This window comes from Dendrobates tinctorius, unplaced genomic scaffold, assembly GCF_039654945.1.
Source record: "Dendrobates tinctorius isolate UK_male_01 unplaced genomic scaffold, ASM3965494v1 ptg000022l, whole genome shotgun sequence".
Lineage (NCBI taxonomy): Eukaryota > Metazoa > Chordata > Amphibia > Anura > Dendrobatidae > Dendrobates > Dendrobates tinctorius.
In genome coordinates this window covers 91,146,096-91,162,647 of record NW_027361690.1, presented here as the reverse complement: position 1 = coordinate 91,162,647, position 16,552 = coordinate 91,146,096, and the positions used below count along the sequence as shown (strand labels likewise).

At 46.4% G+C, this 16,552-nt stretch overlaps 1 protein-coding gene across 1 annotated transcript in view; it reads right to left on the bottom strand.

The window, feature by feature from the left end:
- Positions 1 to 16,552, bottom strand: part of MAP2K1 (mitogen-activated protein kinase kinase 1) — a 71,373-nt gene that overhangs the window by 22,398 nt on the left and 32,423 nt on the right. Inside the window, exons 4-5 of the mRNA XM_073568897.1 lie at positions 6,646 to 6,723; positions 2,458 to 2,509 (exon numbers count right to left, since the gene is read on the bottom strand). Coding sequence (XP_073424998.1) covers positions 2,458 to 2,509; positions 6,646 to 6,723 — 130 coding nt within the window. The remainder of the gene's footprint in view (positions 1 to 2,457; positions 2,510 to 6,645; positions 6,724 to 16,552) is intronic.

Sequence of the window (16,552 nt, the reverse complement as noted above, 5' to 3'; positions counted from 1 at the left end):
TTTTAAAATTATTTTTACACTTTTTTTTAATTTTTTTTACTTTATTACAATGTCCCAGGGGGGACATAACTGTCCTGTGACAGATCGCTGATCTGTCACATCTCAGATCACTGTGACAGATCAGCGATCTGTCACAGGCACTGCACAGGCTTCCTCATGCCTGCGCTTTGCAGGCACTGAGGAAGCCAGCTTCCTGCAGGCCCCCGGAGGTCCCCGTCGCCATATTGGATCCGGGGACCTGCAGGAAAGGAGCCCCCGGCAGCAGCGCAGCACATTGCGCTGCCGTGGGGGGCTCAGGGAAGCACGGAGGGAGCCCCCTCCCTGCCGATGCTTCCCTTTAACCCCCGGTACACCGCGATAGTGTTTGATCGCGGTGTGCAAGGGGTTAACGTGTCGGGGGCGGTCCGTGACCGCCCCTGACACATTGTGCCGGGTGTCAGCTATGATAATTAGCTGACACTCGGCCGCGATCAGCGGCGCTCACCACGTGGGCGCCGCTGATCTCGATGACGTAATATTCCGTCCATGGTAATTAGGTCCATGGTCACATGGACGGAATATTACGTCAATTGTAGGTAAGGGGTTAAACTTTATTACATTGTCCCAGGTGGGACATGGCTGATCTGTCACATCACAGATCACTGTGACAGATCAGCGATCTGTCACAGGCACTGCTGCAGACTTCCTCATGCCTGCGTTTTGCAGGCAGTGAGGAAGTCAGCTACCTACAGGCCCCGAAGGTCCCCGTCGCCATCTTGGATTCGGGGGCCTGTAGGGAAAGAGCCCCCCGCAGTAGCGCTGCACATTGCGTTGCCGTGGGGGGCTCAGGGAAGCACGGAGGGAGCACCCTCCCTGCCGATGCTTCCCTTTAACCCCCTGGTACACCGCGATCGTGTTTGATCGCAGTGTACAAGGGGTTAACGTGTCGGGACACATTGTGCCGGGTGTCAGCTGTAATAATCAGCTGACACCCGGCCGTGATCAGCGGCGCTCACCACGTGGGCGCCGCTGATCGCTATGATATACTATCCCGTCCCTGGGAATTAAGTCCCAGGGCACATGGACGGGATAGTACGTCTCATGGCAGAAAGGGGTTAATTATTCATAAAATACACTGAAATGCTCCTCTCTCACTGCCAATTTTCCCATTAGATCTTGCCTCTGGCTGATTCTAGTAGGAAAATTAAGATGGCAGTCATGAGGATCATTGTTAGATGCTGAAAATTACTCATGGCATCTAAGGTGTTAACGTGCAGGGGCCACTTTTCTCACCAATACCCGCCATTTTATAAATCAGGCTCCTGTTGTTATTTGTGTGGGTGCAGAGGCAGTGCCCACGGGATCAGTATGACACAGATACCTACTGTGGAGCACCAATTAACTAGGGCTCATGACGGATATATCCAACATAAAGAACCAGAGTTCCTTGGTTATTACTCTTGAATGCAGAAAATCATAGACCTCTTCCTAATAGGATGCTTCCTTGCATCAGGGGTGCATTATCTCTGAGTCAGAGGGTCAGTTTGACAGATGACTCAATGACCGCAGTAAAACTTACTGTAGAATATGCTGCTAGACAGCCAACACGTGCAGAGATTAAAACCAAAACCAAAGATATTCAGAGTGCTGACTTTTATTATATTATTACACGTCCAAATAAAAGATACTAAAGACAATACATTGTCACAAGAATTTAATCTGTATCTCACAATTTTTTATAGAAAAATATAATTAAAAACCAATGCACAATTGGTGTGCAGGGGGCACGAAGAGACAATATGGCCAACAACAACACACATAGCATTCAGTAAATGTTAGAAAGTCAGTGATATGATCCAAATCAATATAGATCATAAAAATAAAGTACATATTCACCCAAATATGCAGAAAATGTGAAAATATATAAAATATAAAGTGTCCTGTGCACAAATATATAATTTATTAATTATATCCCATAAAATGGTGTGAAAATGTTTATTTCGATATGCAACCACCTTCAAAATAAAAAAGTGCTCAGTGCAGAAAATATATAAGGGGCTATATAGCTTTCATTGCATATAAATAAAAAATGAACAATAAAATAAAATATTTAAGTGCAAAAAGAATGACTTAATGCTGGATCACTGCTGACTACCAACACAAATGTTGCGGTATAATTAAGTGAATGGAATAATATCACTTCATGTGGTTACTGACCAGAGTCTCCTCCTGCCCCCTGCACACAACACTCCAACGCCCGTTTCGCTCTTGCTTCATCAGATTACCTGTTTGTTAGACAATGCCTGCATGTGCTGCTGCTGTCGAACAGCTGTGAGATATGCAGCCGCGGGGACTCTGACATATTAGAGCACACCGAAGTCACTCGGTTAGCACCTGAGCATGCTCATATAACGCCTTATCTGACCACGTTCACTCATCACTAATGGTAACCAGTACGTAAGTGTTTTTTTTCCTTACCCCGATGCATGATTTTATGCTTCTCTCTCAGGTAAGTCAGGCCTTTTATCACCTATTCAAAAATATAATCAGTGTCAGATTAGTAACACAATATCATGTCCACATTACACAGTACTAGTCCCCCAGTCTGGTCTCAAAAGCATTTCCATCTAAATACTAGCACTTAATACCTGTGTCAAAATCATCTTAAAATGTATACGGCTATGTTACATGCATCCTATAAGAAGGGCACCTCTATTTGTCTCCAAATTACAATATTTACACCTTAAAACCCCCATAGACATTAATGACTGTTCTCTTCCCCAACTCCCTCACATACAAGGACACTCCACTTGGCTGAACGCTTCCGTGTTCCCCATCATAGAGCCGCTGCCAGACTGCTCTCTCGAGGAGAGTCAAGGCATTAGCCTTGAGAAATCCAACAGGTCAGACCCTTCTCTCCTCAGACAATCTGTTGCTGAAATAGTTGGGAGACCCATATACATATTAGGCTACTTTCACATTTGCGTCTTTGTGCGCAGCGCATCGTGCGCAATTAAAAACGCATGCAAAAACGCACATGCGTTTTTGCATGTGTTTGGGTTTTTTATGTGCATGCGTTCTCTAGGTGTCACATTTCACAGGAGGAAAAGCCTTGAAAAATCCTTGAAACAGACTCCACCAAACAATGTTTCGTTGTGTAGGGGGTCGTTTAAACCAGTGTTCACTCTTCATACGCATGCGTACGCAAACGCAGGCATACGCACACCTGGAAAAAACGCATGCAAACGCAAGACCATGCGTACGCCATGTTAAACATAGGTATGCACGACACATGCGCACGGATGCGCTGTGCACAAAAACGCTAATGTGAAAGTAGCCTTAGTCCTACAAAAAAACATGATGTTTAACAGTCCAAGTCCAAAAAATAGTAAAAAATAATTTTAAATAAAGCATAAGAATGAATCACAAAACGTATAACCAAAGTCAAAAATACAGAAAAAGGCTCAAGTATAATGTCCTTCATACCTGAGCCTTTCTGCATTTTTGACTTTGTTTATACGTTTTGTGTTTGTCTTATGCTTTATTGTTTAATAAAATTTTTTACTATTTTTTGGACTTAAACTTCATGTTTATGTAGGATTAATATTATTGGGAGTGTCCATCTCTCTTTTATTATGGCATAGGACCAGTTTTCTGACATTTAGGTAGTATGCTTCAGTGGATTTTTATTTGTACATATTAGACTGATAGCTGATTCCAGCAATATAGGTGGGTTCGGCTGACGCTAGTTTAATGTGCACGGCGGCCTTTACACTATAACAACTTAATATTGCTATATTGAAAATAATTATAAGCCGAATACAAAAATATAAATAACGTTAGCAAATTCATATAGTTTTTCTGATTCGCCTCTTTCCTTATATGCAGACATTGCAGGACCTTAGCTATCCATGGTTTCGACCACTGATTTAGTGACAGTAAGCTAGTTACTAGTGGTCGTAACCATGGATACCAAAGGTCCTGCACATGATGAAATAAATCGCAAGTCAAAAAATCTACACTACATTTGTAATTGGAGGCATTTGCCATTATTAATAATACTAATATTTTTATTATTACACCTACTACATATTGGGATATGCTCTTGGAGATAGGAATACCTCTAATTTACCTCTATTTTTCCTGCCAAATATGACAGGATAGACAATTTTTTTTTTTTGATGATTTTATGGTAGCAAAATTTCGAAATAAATATAATTTTATAAAACAAAAGATTTCAAAAATACTTTATAACAAAACTGTACAAGCAACCTGTACATCAACAGAAATGACACAAACAATAGCAATACATTTTCATCAATATCTTAGTTTAGTTGGTGTGGTCGATATAATGAGAACAAAGATTTAATTCATCCAGTCCAGAAGTCTCAGATCATGCAGTAGTACGTTTAACATTCACTTCTTTTTAGAGTAATGCCTATACGTGATGAACTGCAAAAGCGACAGTCATGGCCGAAAGTGTTGACACCCTGAATTGTTCCAGAAAATGAAGAATTTCTGAGAAAATTATTGCAATTACACGTTTTGTTATATACGTTTATTTCCATTGTGTGTACGGGAACACACAAAAAAAAAAAGAAAAGAAAAAAAAAGGCAAAATATTTCACACAAAACCCCCAAAATAGGCCAAACAAAATTGTTGCCACCTTTCCAAAATTGTGGGTAAACACCTTTGCTTCAAGCATGCGATTGCTCGTTTAAATTCACCTGTTTCAATTAAGTGGTTTGGGCAATATGAAAATCACACCCGAAACCAGATGAAAAGGGGAGACGTTAACTCAGTCTTTGCATTGTGTGTGTGTGTGCGCCACATGTAGCATGGAGAACAGAAAGAGGAGAAGAGAACTGTCTGAGGACTTGAGAATCAAAATTGTTGACAAACAATCTCAAGGTTATAAGTCCATCTCCAGAGATCTTGATGTTCCTTTGTCCACTTTGTACAACATAATCAAGCAGTTTACAATTTTGGCACTGTAGCCAGTCTGCTTGGATGTGAACATTAGAGAAAAATTGATGAAAAAGTGCAACACAGGATAGTCCGGATGGTGGATAAGCAGCCTCAAGTTCCAAGAAATTCAAGCTGTCATGTAGTCTCAGGGTGCATCAGTGTTAGCACAAACTATCGGTCGACATTTGAATGAAATGAAATGCCATGGCAAGAGACCCAGAAGGACTGCTGAAACAGACAAAAAAGATAAAAAAGATAGTGCTATACACAAAAAAAAAAAAAAAAAAAAAAATGAATGGACAGCACCTCCAGAAGCATACATTCATCTAATGCCACTATGCAAAAATATATATACAGTGGATACGGAAAGAATTCAGACCCCTCTTAAATTGTTCACTCTTTGTTTCATTGCAGCCATTTGGTAAATTCAAAAAAGTTCACTTTTTTCTCATTAATGTACACTCTGCACCCTACCTTGGCTGAAAGAAATGCAGACATTTTTGCACGTTTATTAAAAAAGAAAAACTGAAATCTCACATGGTCATAAGTATTCAGACACTTTGCTCAGTATTGAGTAGAAGCACCCTTTTGAGGTAGTACAGCCATGAGTCTTCTTGTGAATGAATCAACAAGTTTTTCACACCTGGATTTGGGCATCCTCTGCCATTCTTCCTTGCAGATCCTCTCCAGTTCCAACAGGTTGGATGGTGAACGTTGGTGGACAGCCATTTTCAGGTCTCTCCAGAGATGCTCAATTGGGTTTAGGTCAGGGCTCTGGCTGGGCCAGTCAAGAATGGTCACAGAGTTTTTCTGAAACCACTCCTTTGTTATTTTAGCTGTGTGCTTATGGTCATTGTCTTGTTGGAAGGTGAACCTTCGGCCAAGTCTGAGGTCCAGAGCACTCTGGAAGAGGTTTTCATCCAGGATCTCTCTTAGTGGACCAAAGGGGCTCCATTATTTTAGTTGAACTTATTAAAAGTTAAATATTAACAGCACATCTACCTAGCTTTTTTTACATTTCTTGACTGGTAGAACACCAAGTTATCTTAAGGCCCCTACACATAACGATGTCCCAGCGATCCCACCAACTATCCGACATGGATGGGATCGCTGGGACATCGTTAGAGAGCCCCTCCAGCAATCAGGACCGGCGAGCAAGCTGGTTTCTAATATAATCATCGGGTATCCAGGAGACGCGGCTCCTGGATACCCGCTGTTTACCTTGGAAGTTTAGAGGTGCAAGAAGCTTGTTGATGGTTACAGGAAGAGATTGATTGCAACTATTTATTTCAAAGGGTGTGCAACCAAATATTAAGTTGAGGGTGACAATAATTTTGTCCGGCCCATTTTGGGGTTGTGTGTGAAATTATGTCCAACTTGCCTTTTTTCCCCCCCTCTTTTTTTTGTGTTGTTCCACTATACACACAAAGGAAATAAACATGTATAATAAAATATGTGTCACAGTTTCTGGGAGAACTACTTCATTTTCTGAAACAATTTCAAGGGTTCCAACACCTTCGACCATGACTGCATCTGCTGATATGTTACTTCATATATTTTAGCAGAACAGTGGTGTGACTAGTCTATATCATGCTGAAGCTACCTATAAAGCAGAGCAAACACTTCCAAAGTCGTTTGAGTGAAATATCTACGAGATGCATATAGTATATTGTCACAGATAACTTTTGGATACTCACTGCAATGCTGACTTTTCCCAAAATTTTTTCTGGAATTTTTCCAGCTTTCTTCAACACCTGATCCAGTGATCCACCATCCTTTATGGGAAAAAAAAAGCACATAATCTAATGAAGTCACCATATAAAACTACACCATCTAAATATATTGTATCAAACAAATAAAGGGTTAACAATATGGTATGTTTTTGTTCATGGGGAGTTTTTTTTTTTTTTTTTTTAGAAATTAAATTTGGAGAGGTTTTTTTTTTCTTCAATCAGTAAAGCCTCAGGAATTAACATTTTGCTTCTTGTCCCGTGGAACAGCACTATGTGCATTGTCAACTTGTATCCTCATTGCAATGAAAAGCAAGCTTATTTAAGAGGAATTGAAGCAGTTTTTAATTTGGATTTTGGAGCAGAACCTGCTCCAAATTCTTTGTTACAAATTCCCTGTGAATATACCCAAGATCTTGGCAAATTTAGAAACAAACTGAAAGCAAAACGAATAAAAAATGTGTTTGCAGTCAGTGAGACTTCTAGAGCCATCTACTGCATGATGCTGCAATAGTTGAGAGGGCTGTTTGGCTCCTCTGTATACAGATAGGACTTTAAGACAATTATTAGATTCCCAGGGGGTCTAGCCTAATTGATGGGAAAGTCCTATTGATTAGAAGAGACAAGCTGAACATTGAATGTTTCCTATAGAAAGATGTTCCAGTGTCTTCCCACACCCTATGTCACATCAGGCAGAGAAGAGGTGCTGGACTTGTGAATACTCACATCAACCGCACTGCACTCTGTCGTCAGAGACTCCTCACAGCAACGGTGGTCATGAGATCACAAATATGTGATATCCATACTCCCGGCCACATTCCGACTAGACTAATTCCGGCCTCACTAAATGCAAGTGTATTGACGGAGGCCAGAAATACTCTAGTTGGAATGTGGCCGGGAGTATGGATATCAAATACACTACACTCACATGACCATTCCTGGCGCCGACACCAGAGAATTCTCACAGTGCGCATGCTGTGAGGATTCACAAGTCTGCAGTCACATAGAGCAACTGCATACTTACACACTAAAGGTATTGTCACACTTAGCAATGTACCAGCGATCCCGACCAGCGATATGACGTGGTCAGGATCGCTGGTACATCGCTAAGTGGTCGTTAGTGAGCTGCCACACAGGCAGATCTCACCAGCAACATCGCAGGGGTCGGGGGTCGCTACTTACCTGTCAGACGAGGCGATCCTGACGTCTTCCCGCCCGCGTCCACGCGTCGCTCGTCGGCGCCACAGGAAGCCCAGCAGGAAGCTGACGACGAGAAAAAGTCCAGGACGTTCTCGCGCGATCAGCGATAACCAGCGGGGGGGCGGTCAGAGGTAAGTATCAGACACAGCGATATCGCTAGCAATATCGCTGCTAAGTCACAAAAACCAGTGACGTTATAGCGATATTGCTAGCGATATCGCTTAGTGTGACAGGCCCTTAAGGCCAGACAACCCCTTTAAAGGGAACCGGTCACCAGAAAACATGCTATTGACCAGCAAATATTGGGTTAATCTGCAGGCTAATAGCATTACTAACCTGCCTAGTACCTGCACGGTTCAATCACTGCTCCGAGTAGAGAACGGTGTGTCACTGCGTTCCCAGCACTGACTGACACTGGCTTAGCATTAGAGAGTCGGCTGTCAGTCTAGAGCAGGTGTCTCAAACTCGGCAGAGTAAATGGGCTGCACATAAAAAAAAATTTAAGCTGGCGGGCCGCATTCCTTTCAAACTTAATACAGTTACAATTACAGTTACACGGGCTGCGTGTTTGAGACCTCTAGTCTAGAGTTTATAGCGTTTTTGGTGACAGGTTCCCTTTAACTTCACATTAATATTCCAAGATCTTTTCCTAAAAGTTACAATTCATAGGCCAGATTCTTCACTGGAGCTGGAGCCCTTAGCGCCTGAACATACCCTTTTTGTACAGGTACTCTACATCATCTGATCGCATGGACCCCCATAATCACAAGAAAGGAGATCATAATCCCCAATTTCTTCCCACCACATATGTCCTATAGCTCCACTGAATGTTTAAAAAGCTGACGGAGAACAGCAGAGCCCTATACTCAGCCGTCAGTCCTCTAGACTTTGAATGAAGCAGCACCAACCACGTTCAAGCACCTCTCCAATCAAACTCGTCCTCACTGTAAGCTTACATTAACGAGGAATAAAGGCCCCGTTACATTTAGCGATGCAACAGCAATCCCGATATGATCCGGTCAGGATAGCTGGTGTATCGCTAAATGGTCGCTAGCAAGCTGCCAAACAGGCAGATCTCACTAGCGATGCAGCAGTCGGCGGTCGTACTCACCTGTCAGACGCGGCGAGGGTGACCATCTTCCGCCTGCGTCCATGGCTCGCTCGTCGGAGCCAGCAGGAATCCGACGACGAGAAATGGACCAGGCCGATTGTAACGGGGTCTTCTGTGCTGTAATACCTCTTACATTACCACCCCGTGTTTCAGGAGGTCCACTCTGCTTTTCCCTCACTTCTGGATGAAGGACGCTGGCTCGAAAGGCTTTGTAACATGGGAACATATAAAAGATCACTGCTTCTCCACATATTTCCAATGTGACAACATTTTACTCACCAGTCTCAGAATATCTATAATAATAAATGCCCTAAGCAACTTCCGGTTGTAACAACTTCCGTCCAGTTGTAACTGGTGACGTCACCGCACACCTCTTTCCATGTTAACCCTCAACACACCAATCCTCCTCAACACACACACTCCACTCACCTTTCACCATCTCCACTCACTCTTTCACTCCACATACGACCCTTTCTCTCACTCCGTCTCTCATACTCACGCCGTCATCGCCGCTGATCCACGATCCCCGACATCATCTTCCGCCGGCGCCATCCTGGATCCAGACGTCCTCCACGCCGGCGACGTCATTTTGGATCGGCGAAATCCCGCCATAGTCAAGATGGCGTCGCCGCAAGAACATGTCGCCGGCGAGGACGACGTCGGGATCCAAAATGGCGTCGGCGAAAACTCGCGAGATTTCGCCGACGCCATTTTGGACCCCGACGTCGTCCACGCCATCTTGACTATCGCGGGATTTCACGATACTCAAGATGGCGTCGCCACAAGAACATGTCGCCGGCGTGGACAACGTCTGGATCCAGGATGGCGCCGGCGGAAGATGATGTCGGGGATCGTGGAGCAGCGGCGATGACGGCGTGAGTATGAGAGACGGAGTGAGAGAAGGGGTCGTATGTGGAGTGAAAGAGTGAGTGGAGATGGTGAAAGGTGAGAGGAGTGTGTCTGTTGAGGGTTAACATGGCAAGAGGTGTGATGCTATCGCATCCTCCCGATGCGATAGCATCGGGCCATAATCTAGTGAATATATATACATACAGAGGACAGGACAATCAATGTGTGTCGGGCCAGTAGATAACAGGCTCCAATTAAGACGCCAGACGTACATTACAATAGCCGCAGGTGGCCGGTGACCCCCGATCATTTACAGTGGGATTTACAAAAGTGGGGGGGAGGTCAGAAGTTGGGTATCTCGTTTACCTAGGCCCAGGGATCGCAGCCGGTCGGTTGCTGCATTAGGGGTATGCATCTCACATTGCACCTATCATACATGCGTCTCCTATTCAGGGTGCTGGGGGGTTCTTTAACACGGCTCCCCCTTTTCAGCGACGCAATCGGCACACACAGTCTGATCCTTAACGGAGTCTAAGTCTATGGGGTTGGTACAAGTTCCGCTTGTCGACTTACTCCATCGTCGTTACCATTTTGTTTGCCGGGTCTGTAGTGGATGGTGAAGTCTAGAGGTTGTAGGGCTAAACTCCACCGCAGTAATCTGGCGTTATCTCCAGAGACCCGATTAAGCCACACTAGGGGATTATGGTCCATTAGGAGGAAAAACTGTCGTCCATACAAATATGGTTGTAACTTGAGTGCCCATACTACTGCCAGGCACTCCGTCTCGATGGCCGCATAGCTTACTTCGCGGGGCAGTAGTTTCTGACTCAGGTAAGCTACCGGGTGGTCTTGACTGTCCGGCCCGACTTGGCTCAGCACTGCCCCCAGTCCAAACACAGAAGTGTCTGAGTGAACAAGGAAACGTCTAGTTGGATTGGGTGCGGCCAATACCGGGGCATTTGTGAGGGCGTCCTTTAGCTGGCAGAAGGCTTCCTCACACTCGGGGGTCCAGGCTACCTGGCGGGGGAGGTTCTTACGGGTCAGATCAGTGGGGGGGGCTTGGCTATGCTGCTGTAATTAGGGACAAATTTCCTATAATACCCTGCCGTCCCTAAAAACGCCATGACCTGGGTTTTAGTGCGTGGGGTGGGTCATCTGGCTATGGCTTCAATCTTAGCTGGTTCTGGTCGCTATTTCTCACTTCCTACCCAATGGGTAACTACTAAACCTCCGCTTTGCCCAGGTGACACTTGTTGGGGTTCAAGGTGATTCCAGCCTTGTGGATCCTGTCCAATACTGTCTCTAGGTGATTTAGATGCTCATCCGGTCAGCCAGCCTCTGGAAGGTCGCAGGGGCATTCTTCATCCCGAATGGCATAACTTGAAACTGGAATAAGCCGAACGAGGTGACAAATGCAGACTAGGAAATAGAGTCAGGACTTAGAGGGATCTGCCAATAGCCTTTGCATAGATCGATGGTGGTCAAATACTTTGCCCCGCCAGCCGGTCTAACAACTCATCCACACGCGGCATGGGATACGCATCCGTCACAGTTTTCTCATTTAGCTTGCGATACAGTCTACACAAAACCAGGTAGTCCCATCCTTCTTGGGTACTAACACTACGGGGGATGCCCAGGGACTGACTCTTCAATGACCCCTAAACGCAACATCTCTTGTCGCATCCCTTCTCGTACAGAATCAGGGAATCGGAAAGGGGGTTGTCTCAGGAAGGTCTGATCCTGGGTCTCAACCTTGTGTTGTGCCAGGCGGGTGTACCCCGGTCTCTCTGAAAACATCCTCTGTCGCTACCTCAACAACACCTCCGCATGCTCTCTCCCAGGGCCCTAGGTTTTCTCCCAAGTGTACCTGGTCCCATGTTTTAGACTGAGACCTCTCTAAGACATCAGGTAAGGGGAGCCCTGCTAAATCCTCTGCTTCGGGTGCACAGATGGCCACTACCTCTTCAGGGCACTCCTGGTAGGGCTTCAGCATATTCACGTGGAACACGCGTATAACCCTGGGGTCGGCACAATCTGAGACATTGTAGGTGGTGTCGGCTATTTTCCCCATTACCTGGTAGGGCCCCTGCAATGCAGCTTTGAAGTTGGTTCTAACACCAGGACCTTCTGTCCTATCTCAAAGGTGTGTTCTATGGCCCTCCGATCGTACCACACGCGCCGGCGGGCTGCCTGCATGTTCCCACATACAGCCTGAGTCAGCTCCTGCAGGCGGTCACGGAATTCCAGCACATAGGGCACAATAGGTATCCCTTCTATGGTTCCCTCCCCTTCCCAGTGTTCTCACACTAAGTCTAGGGGTCCCCTTACCCGACTCACGTATAACAGTTCCAACGGGGAGAACCCCGTGGATTCTTGGGGCACCTCCCGATAGGCAAACAGGAGGTGTGGCAAGAATTTCTCCCAGTCCCTGTAGGTCCTGGTAAAAGTCCCAATGAGTTGTTTTAATGTTCCGTTAAAATGTTCACACAACCCATTGGTTTGCGGGTGGTACGGGGCGCTTCAAATGGACTTTACGACGCACAGCTTCCACAGTTGGTTGGTCACCTCTGCTGTAAACTGGGTACCCTGGTCCGAGATAACCTCCAGGGGAAATCCAACCCGTGAGAAAACCTTGAGCAGGGCAGCCGCCACCGTCTCTGCCAGTATGTTAGGTAATGCAACCGCCTCGGGATACAGCGTGGCATAATCTACCACTGTCAATATATACTTTTTCCCTGACGGACTGGGTTTGGCTAACGGCCCTATCAGATCGACCGCTACTCGGCTAAATGGATCCTCCACAATGGGGAGGGGGTGTAATATGGCCTTGCAGCCATCTCCCCTTTTGCCAATGCGCTGGCAACTGTCACAGGTCTGGCAGTACTGATGAAAATCATAGGTTACCCCTGGCCAAAAGAAGTTTTGTGTCAGACGATGCCTGGTGCGACTGACCTCGAGATGCCCGGCCAAAGGTATGTCATGAGAGATTCCCAGTTGCTCCTGCCTATACTTCTTGGGCACTACCAGCTGTAGTTTTATAGTGGGGCTCGTCCCTGTGTGGCGCTGCTCTGTAACCCGGTAGAGGAGTCCTTGATGCCATACAAACTGTTCCCCTTCCAGTACTCCTCTCCCCTCCTGTGCCTTCCCACAATACCCCTGTAATAAGGGATCCTCAAGTACCTCCCTTTTAAACTCAGCTGGGGTGGCCCAAGAAGTGTGTCTGGCTATGTGAATACGTGTAGGGCTGGGGTGTCTTACCTGGGCCTCCTCTGAGTGTGATTCCGCCTCCGCAGCTCGAGCTAGTCTCCGGGTGGTCACAGGATAGGTCTCAGCCAGAGGGGCGACCGAGAATGCAGACAACATGGGCCCCAAGTCATTTCCCAGCAAGACATCCGCAGGCAAATCCTCCATCAGGCCAACCTCAACAAGGCCATCCCCGACTCCCCAGTTCAGGTGAATCCTGGCAGTGGGCAGTCGTGTATGACTCCCCCGGCTACACGGACGGCCACTGTCCGGTCCGTCTACTCTTGGTCCCGGACGAGATGAGGCTTCACAAGGGTTAAAGTTGCTCCGGAATCTCTTAGTCCCTGCATACGTTTCCTCATTAACCCACATCGCCTGTCGATGCTGTTGTCGATTATCTGCCCCGGCTGCCTGCACGGGGTCTACATCATGCAGCATTTCCTCCATCTCTTGCATCCCCGGATTAGTCCTAGCCCCCAATGCCGGGTCAGCTTCGCCTTGGTAGTAGTGTACAGCGGCCCGGTGACTGTAGCCGTTCCCACCTTTGGCCGCTGGGTACGCCGAGTCCGGTTGGGATATTGTCTTTGCAGGTGCCCCACCTGATGGCAGGTGTAGCATCGCGCCCCAGGGGGACTCTGGTAGGCCAGGGTTTTAGCTGGTCCCCCAACAATCTTCTGTGGTTTAGAGGCCTCCAGACCCATGGGAGGGCCTCTAGTGACAGTCTTTGATCCTGGCAACTGAGACCTCCTGACATGATGTTCATCGGCCAGACGAGCAGCCTCCTCAAGAGTCATTGGCCGTCTGTCCCGAAGCCATTCTTGTGTCTCGGGGTTTAGTCCAGTAAAGAATCGCTCTAACAAGAAGAGCTGGAGGACGTCCTACTTAGTGGTTGCTTGGCTCCCTTGTACCCACTGTAGCAGTGACCGCCGTAGTTTACAGGCCCATTCAGCGTGGGTATCTTTTACCTGTTTTATAAGTCCGCGGAACTTTTGGCAGTATGCCTCTGGTGTCAGCGCATACCAGGCCAAGATCACTTCTTTGACCCGCTCATAGTCCATGCAGTTCTCATCAGCTACCGTGCGATAGGCATCCGCTGCCCGGCCTGTCAGCTTGCTTGCCAGAACCTGAACCCAATCCTCCGGCTTCACTTGATGAAGGGCACACTGCTGCTCAAAGTCCTGCAGAAAGCCATCAAGGTCTTCCTCTGCCTCCCCCAACTGTCGGAAGGCATTACACTGGATTTTTTTGTGGCTTACTGCTGACGGTACCAGGGCAGAGGCCAGAGCTCCCCCTGCTCGCTGACTCTCCTCTCTCCGCTCTGCCATCTCCATCTTGGCTAGCTCTATCCTGGTCCGCTCTGCCATCTTTCCCTTCAGATCAGTACGTACATCAGCCATCACCTCTCGTATGATCTCTACTGCAGTGTTTGGGCCATAGAACACCAGTCTGCTCTTTATCTCCCTCTGGAATTCAGTCTCTTCCACGTTCACATTGGAAGGCGCGCACTGTCGTGTTCCATGATGGCTATCAAATCTGCCTTTGTTTTGTTGCTGGCGATTAACCCTCAAGCTTCCACCAGGTCTTTTAATGTATTCCTCTTTAACTTCTGGTAGTTGTTTTCCATTCAGTCCTTTATTCCTATAGACGGGGTATCATATCCCGCTGCTGCCACCAGTGTAACGGGGTCTTCTGTGCTGTTAATACCTCTTACATTACCACTCCGTGTTTCAGAAGGTCTATTCTGCTTTTCCTCACTTCTGGATGAAGGACGCTGGCTCGAAAGGCTTTGTAACATGGGAACATATAAAAGATCACTGCTTCTCCACGTATTTCCAGTGTGACAACATATTACTCACCTGTCTCAGAATGAATATATATATATATATATATATATATATATATATACACACACACACATATATATATATATATATATGTGTGTGTGTGTGTGTGTGTGTGTGTGTGTGTGTGTGTGTGTGTGTGTGTGTGTGTGTGTGTGTGTGTGTGTGTGTGTGTGTGTGTGTGTGTGTGTGTGTGTGTGTATATATATATATATATATATACACACACACACACACACACACACACACACACATACATACAGAGGACAGGACAATCAATGTGTCGGGCCAGTAGATAACAGGCTCCAATTAAGACGCCATACGTACATTACAATAGCCGCAGGTGGCCGGCGACCCCCGATCATTTACAGTGGGATTTACAAAGGTGGGATGAGATTAGAAGTGGGATATCTCGTTTACCTCTGCCCAGGGGTTGCAGCCGGTCGGTTGCTGTATTAGGGGTATGCATCTCACATTGCACCTATCATACATGTGTCTCCTATTCGGGGTGCTGGGGGGGTTCTGTTACACCGATCTCGCGCGATCAGCGATAGCCAGTCAGAGGTCAGTATCACATGTAGCAATATCGCTGCTGCGTCACAAAATCGGTGACGCTTTAGCCCTTAAGGTGCCCAACACCGTTCTAACCAACAGTACCCCCAGTGATCAGGTAATTATCACTTCTAAACAAGTGGTAAATGTACATTGCGTGACAACCCTTTTCAAACCTCATGGTCCATTAGCACTGCAATCCCAGGAGTTTAAAGTCAAGATCTCCATCAACTGATTTAGTGGGGTTTGGACTCTTTCATTAACTTTCACCTTCTAAATTATTGGCTTTGATGTGGGCAACTTATTTGGTTGATACCGAATGGGAAGGATCTCCCCCCCCCCCCCCCCCCCCACACTGCAGACGCTTAGGGACTACACTAAATGACTGCTTTTTCCCCTCCTTTACATTAACAACACAAGATGAATTAGATTGACCAACACCCACCATCAACCTTATTCACCAAGATACCGTATTTTTTGGACTAAAAGACACACCGGACCCAAGACGCACCTAGGTTTTAGAGGAGGAAAAATGTGGTCAATTCTATACTTAATATCCCCCATCCTGGTATGCCAGGGCCCCCAATCCTTATCCTGGTATGATTGGCCCCCAGCAGACAAAAAAAAAAAAAAAAAAAAAAAACCACACGAAAAAAAAAACCACAACATTCTTACCTTACCTGCGCGCCCTCGCAGCGTCCTGCTCCGGTGCCAGCAGCTGCTTTATGCTTGTAACCAGTGCATGGCAGCGACGTCATGCGCTGCTTTCAAGCGGCTGAGAAGAGCTGCAGGAATACTCACTGTTCTCCACGCCAGGACTGTGTGTGGAGCGCAGAGAGTATGCATTGCTCTTTGGAGAGCAGTATCAGATGCAGCTGCTGGGCTTTCACGTGTGCCGCTACTAAAAGGAAGAAACGTTGATTGCATTCCACACCTATGGGAGTGGAACGCAGTGAATATGCACTACCTTAAGTATCCGGCACACTCGAAAGTCAGGCAGCTGCAAGAAGCAGACTGCTGCAGCTAACACTGTGCTCTCTATTAAAGAAAAATGAATATTCACTCCTTCCCACGCCCA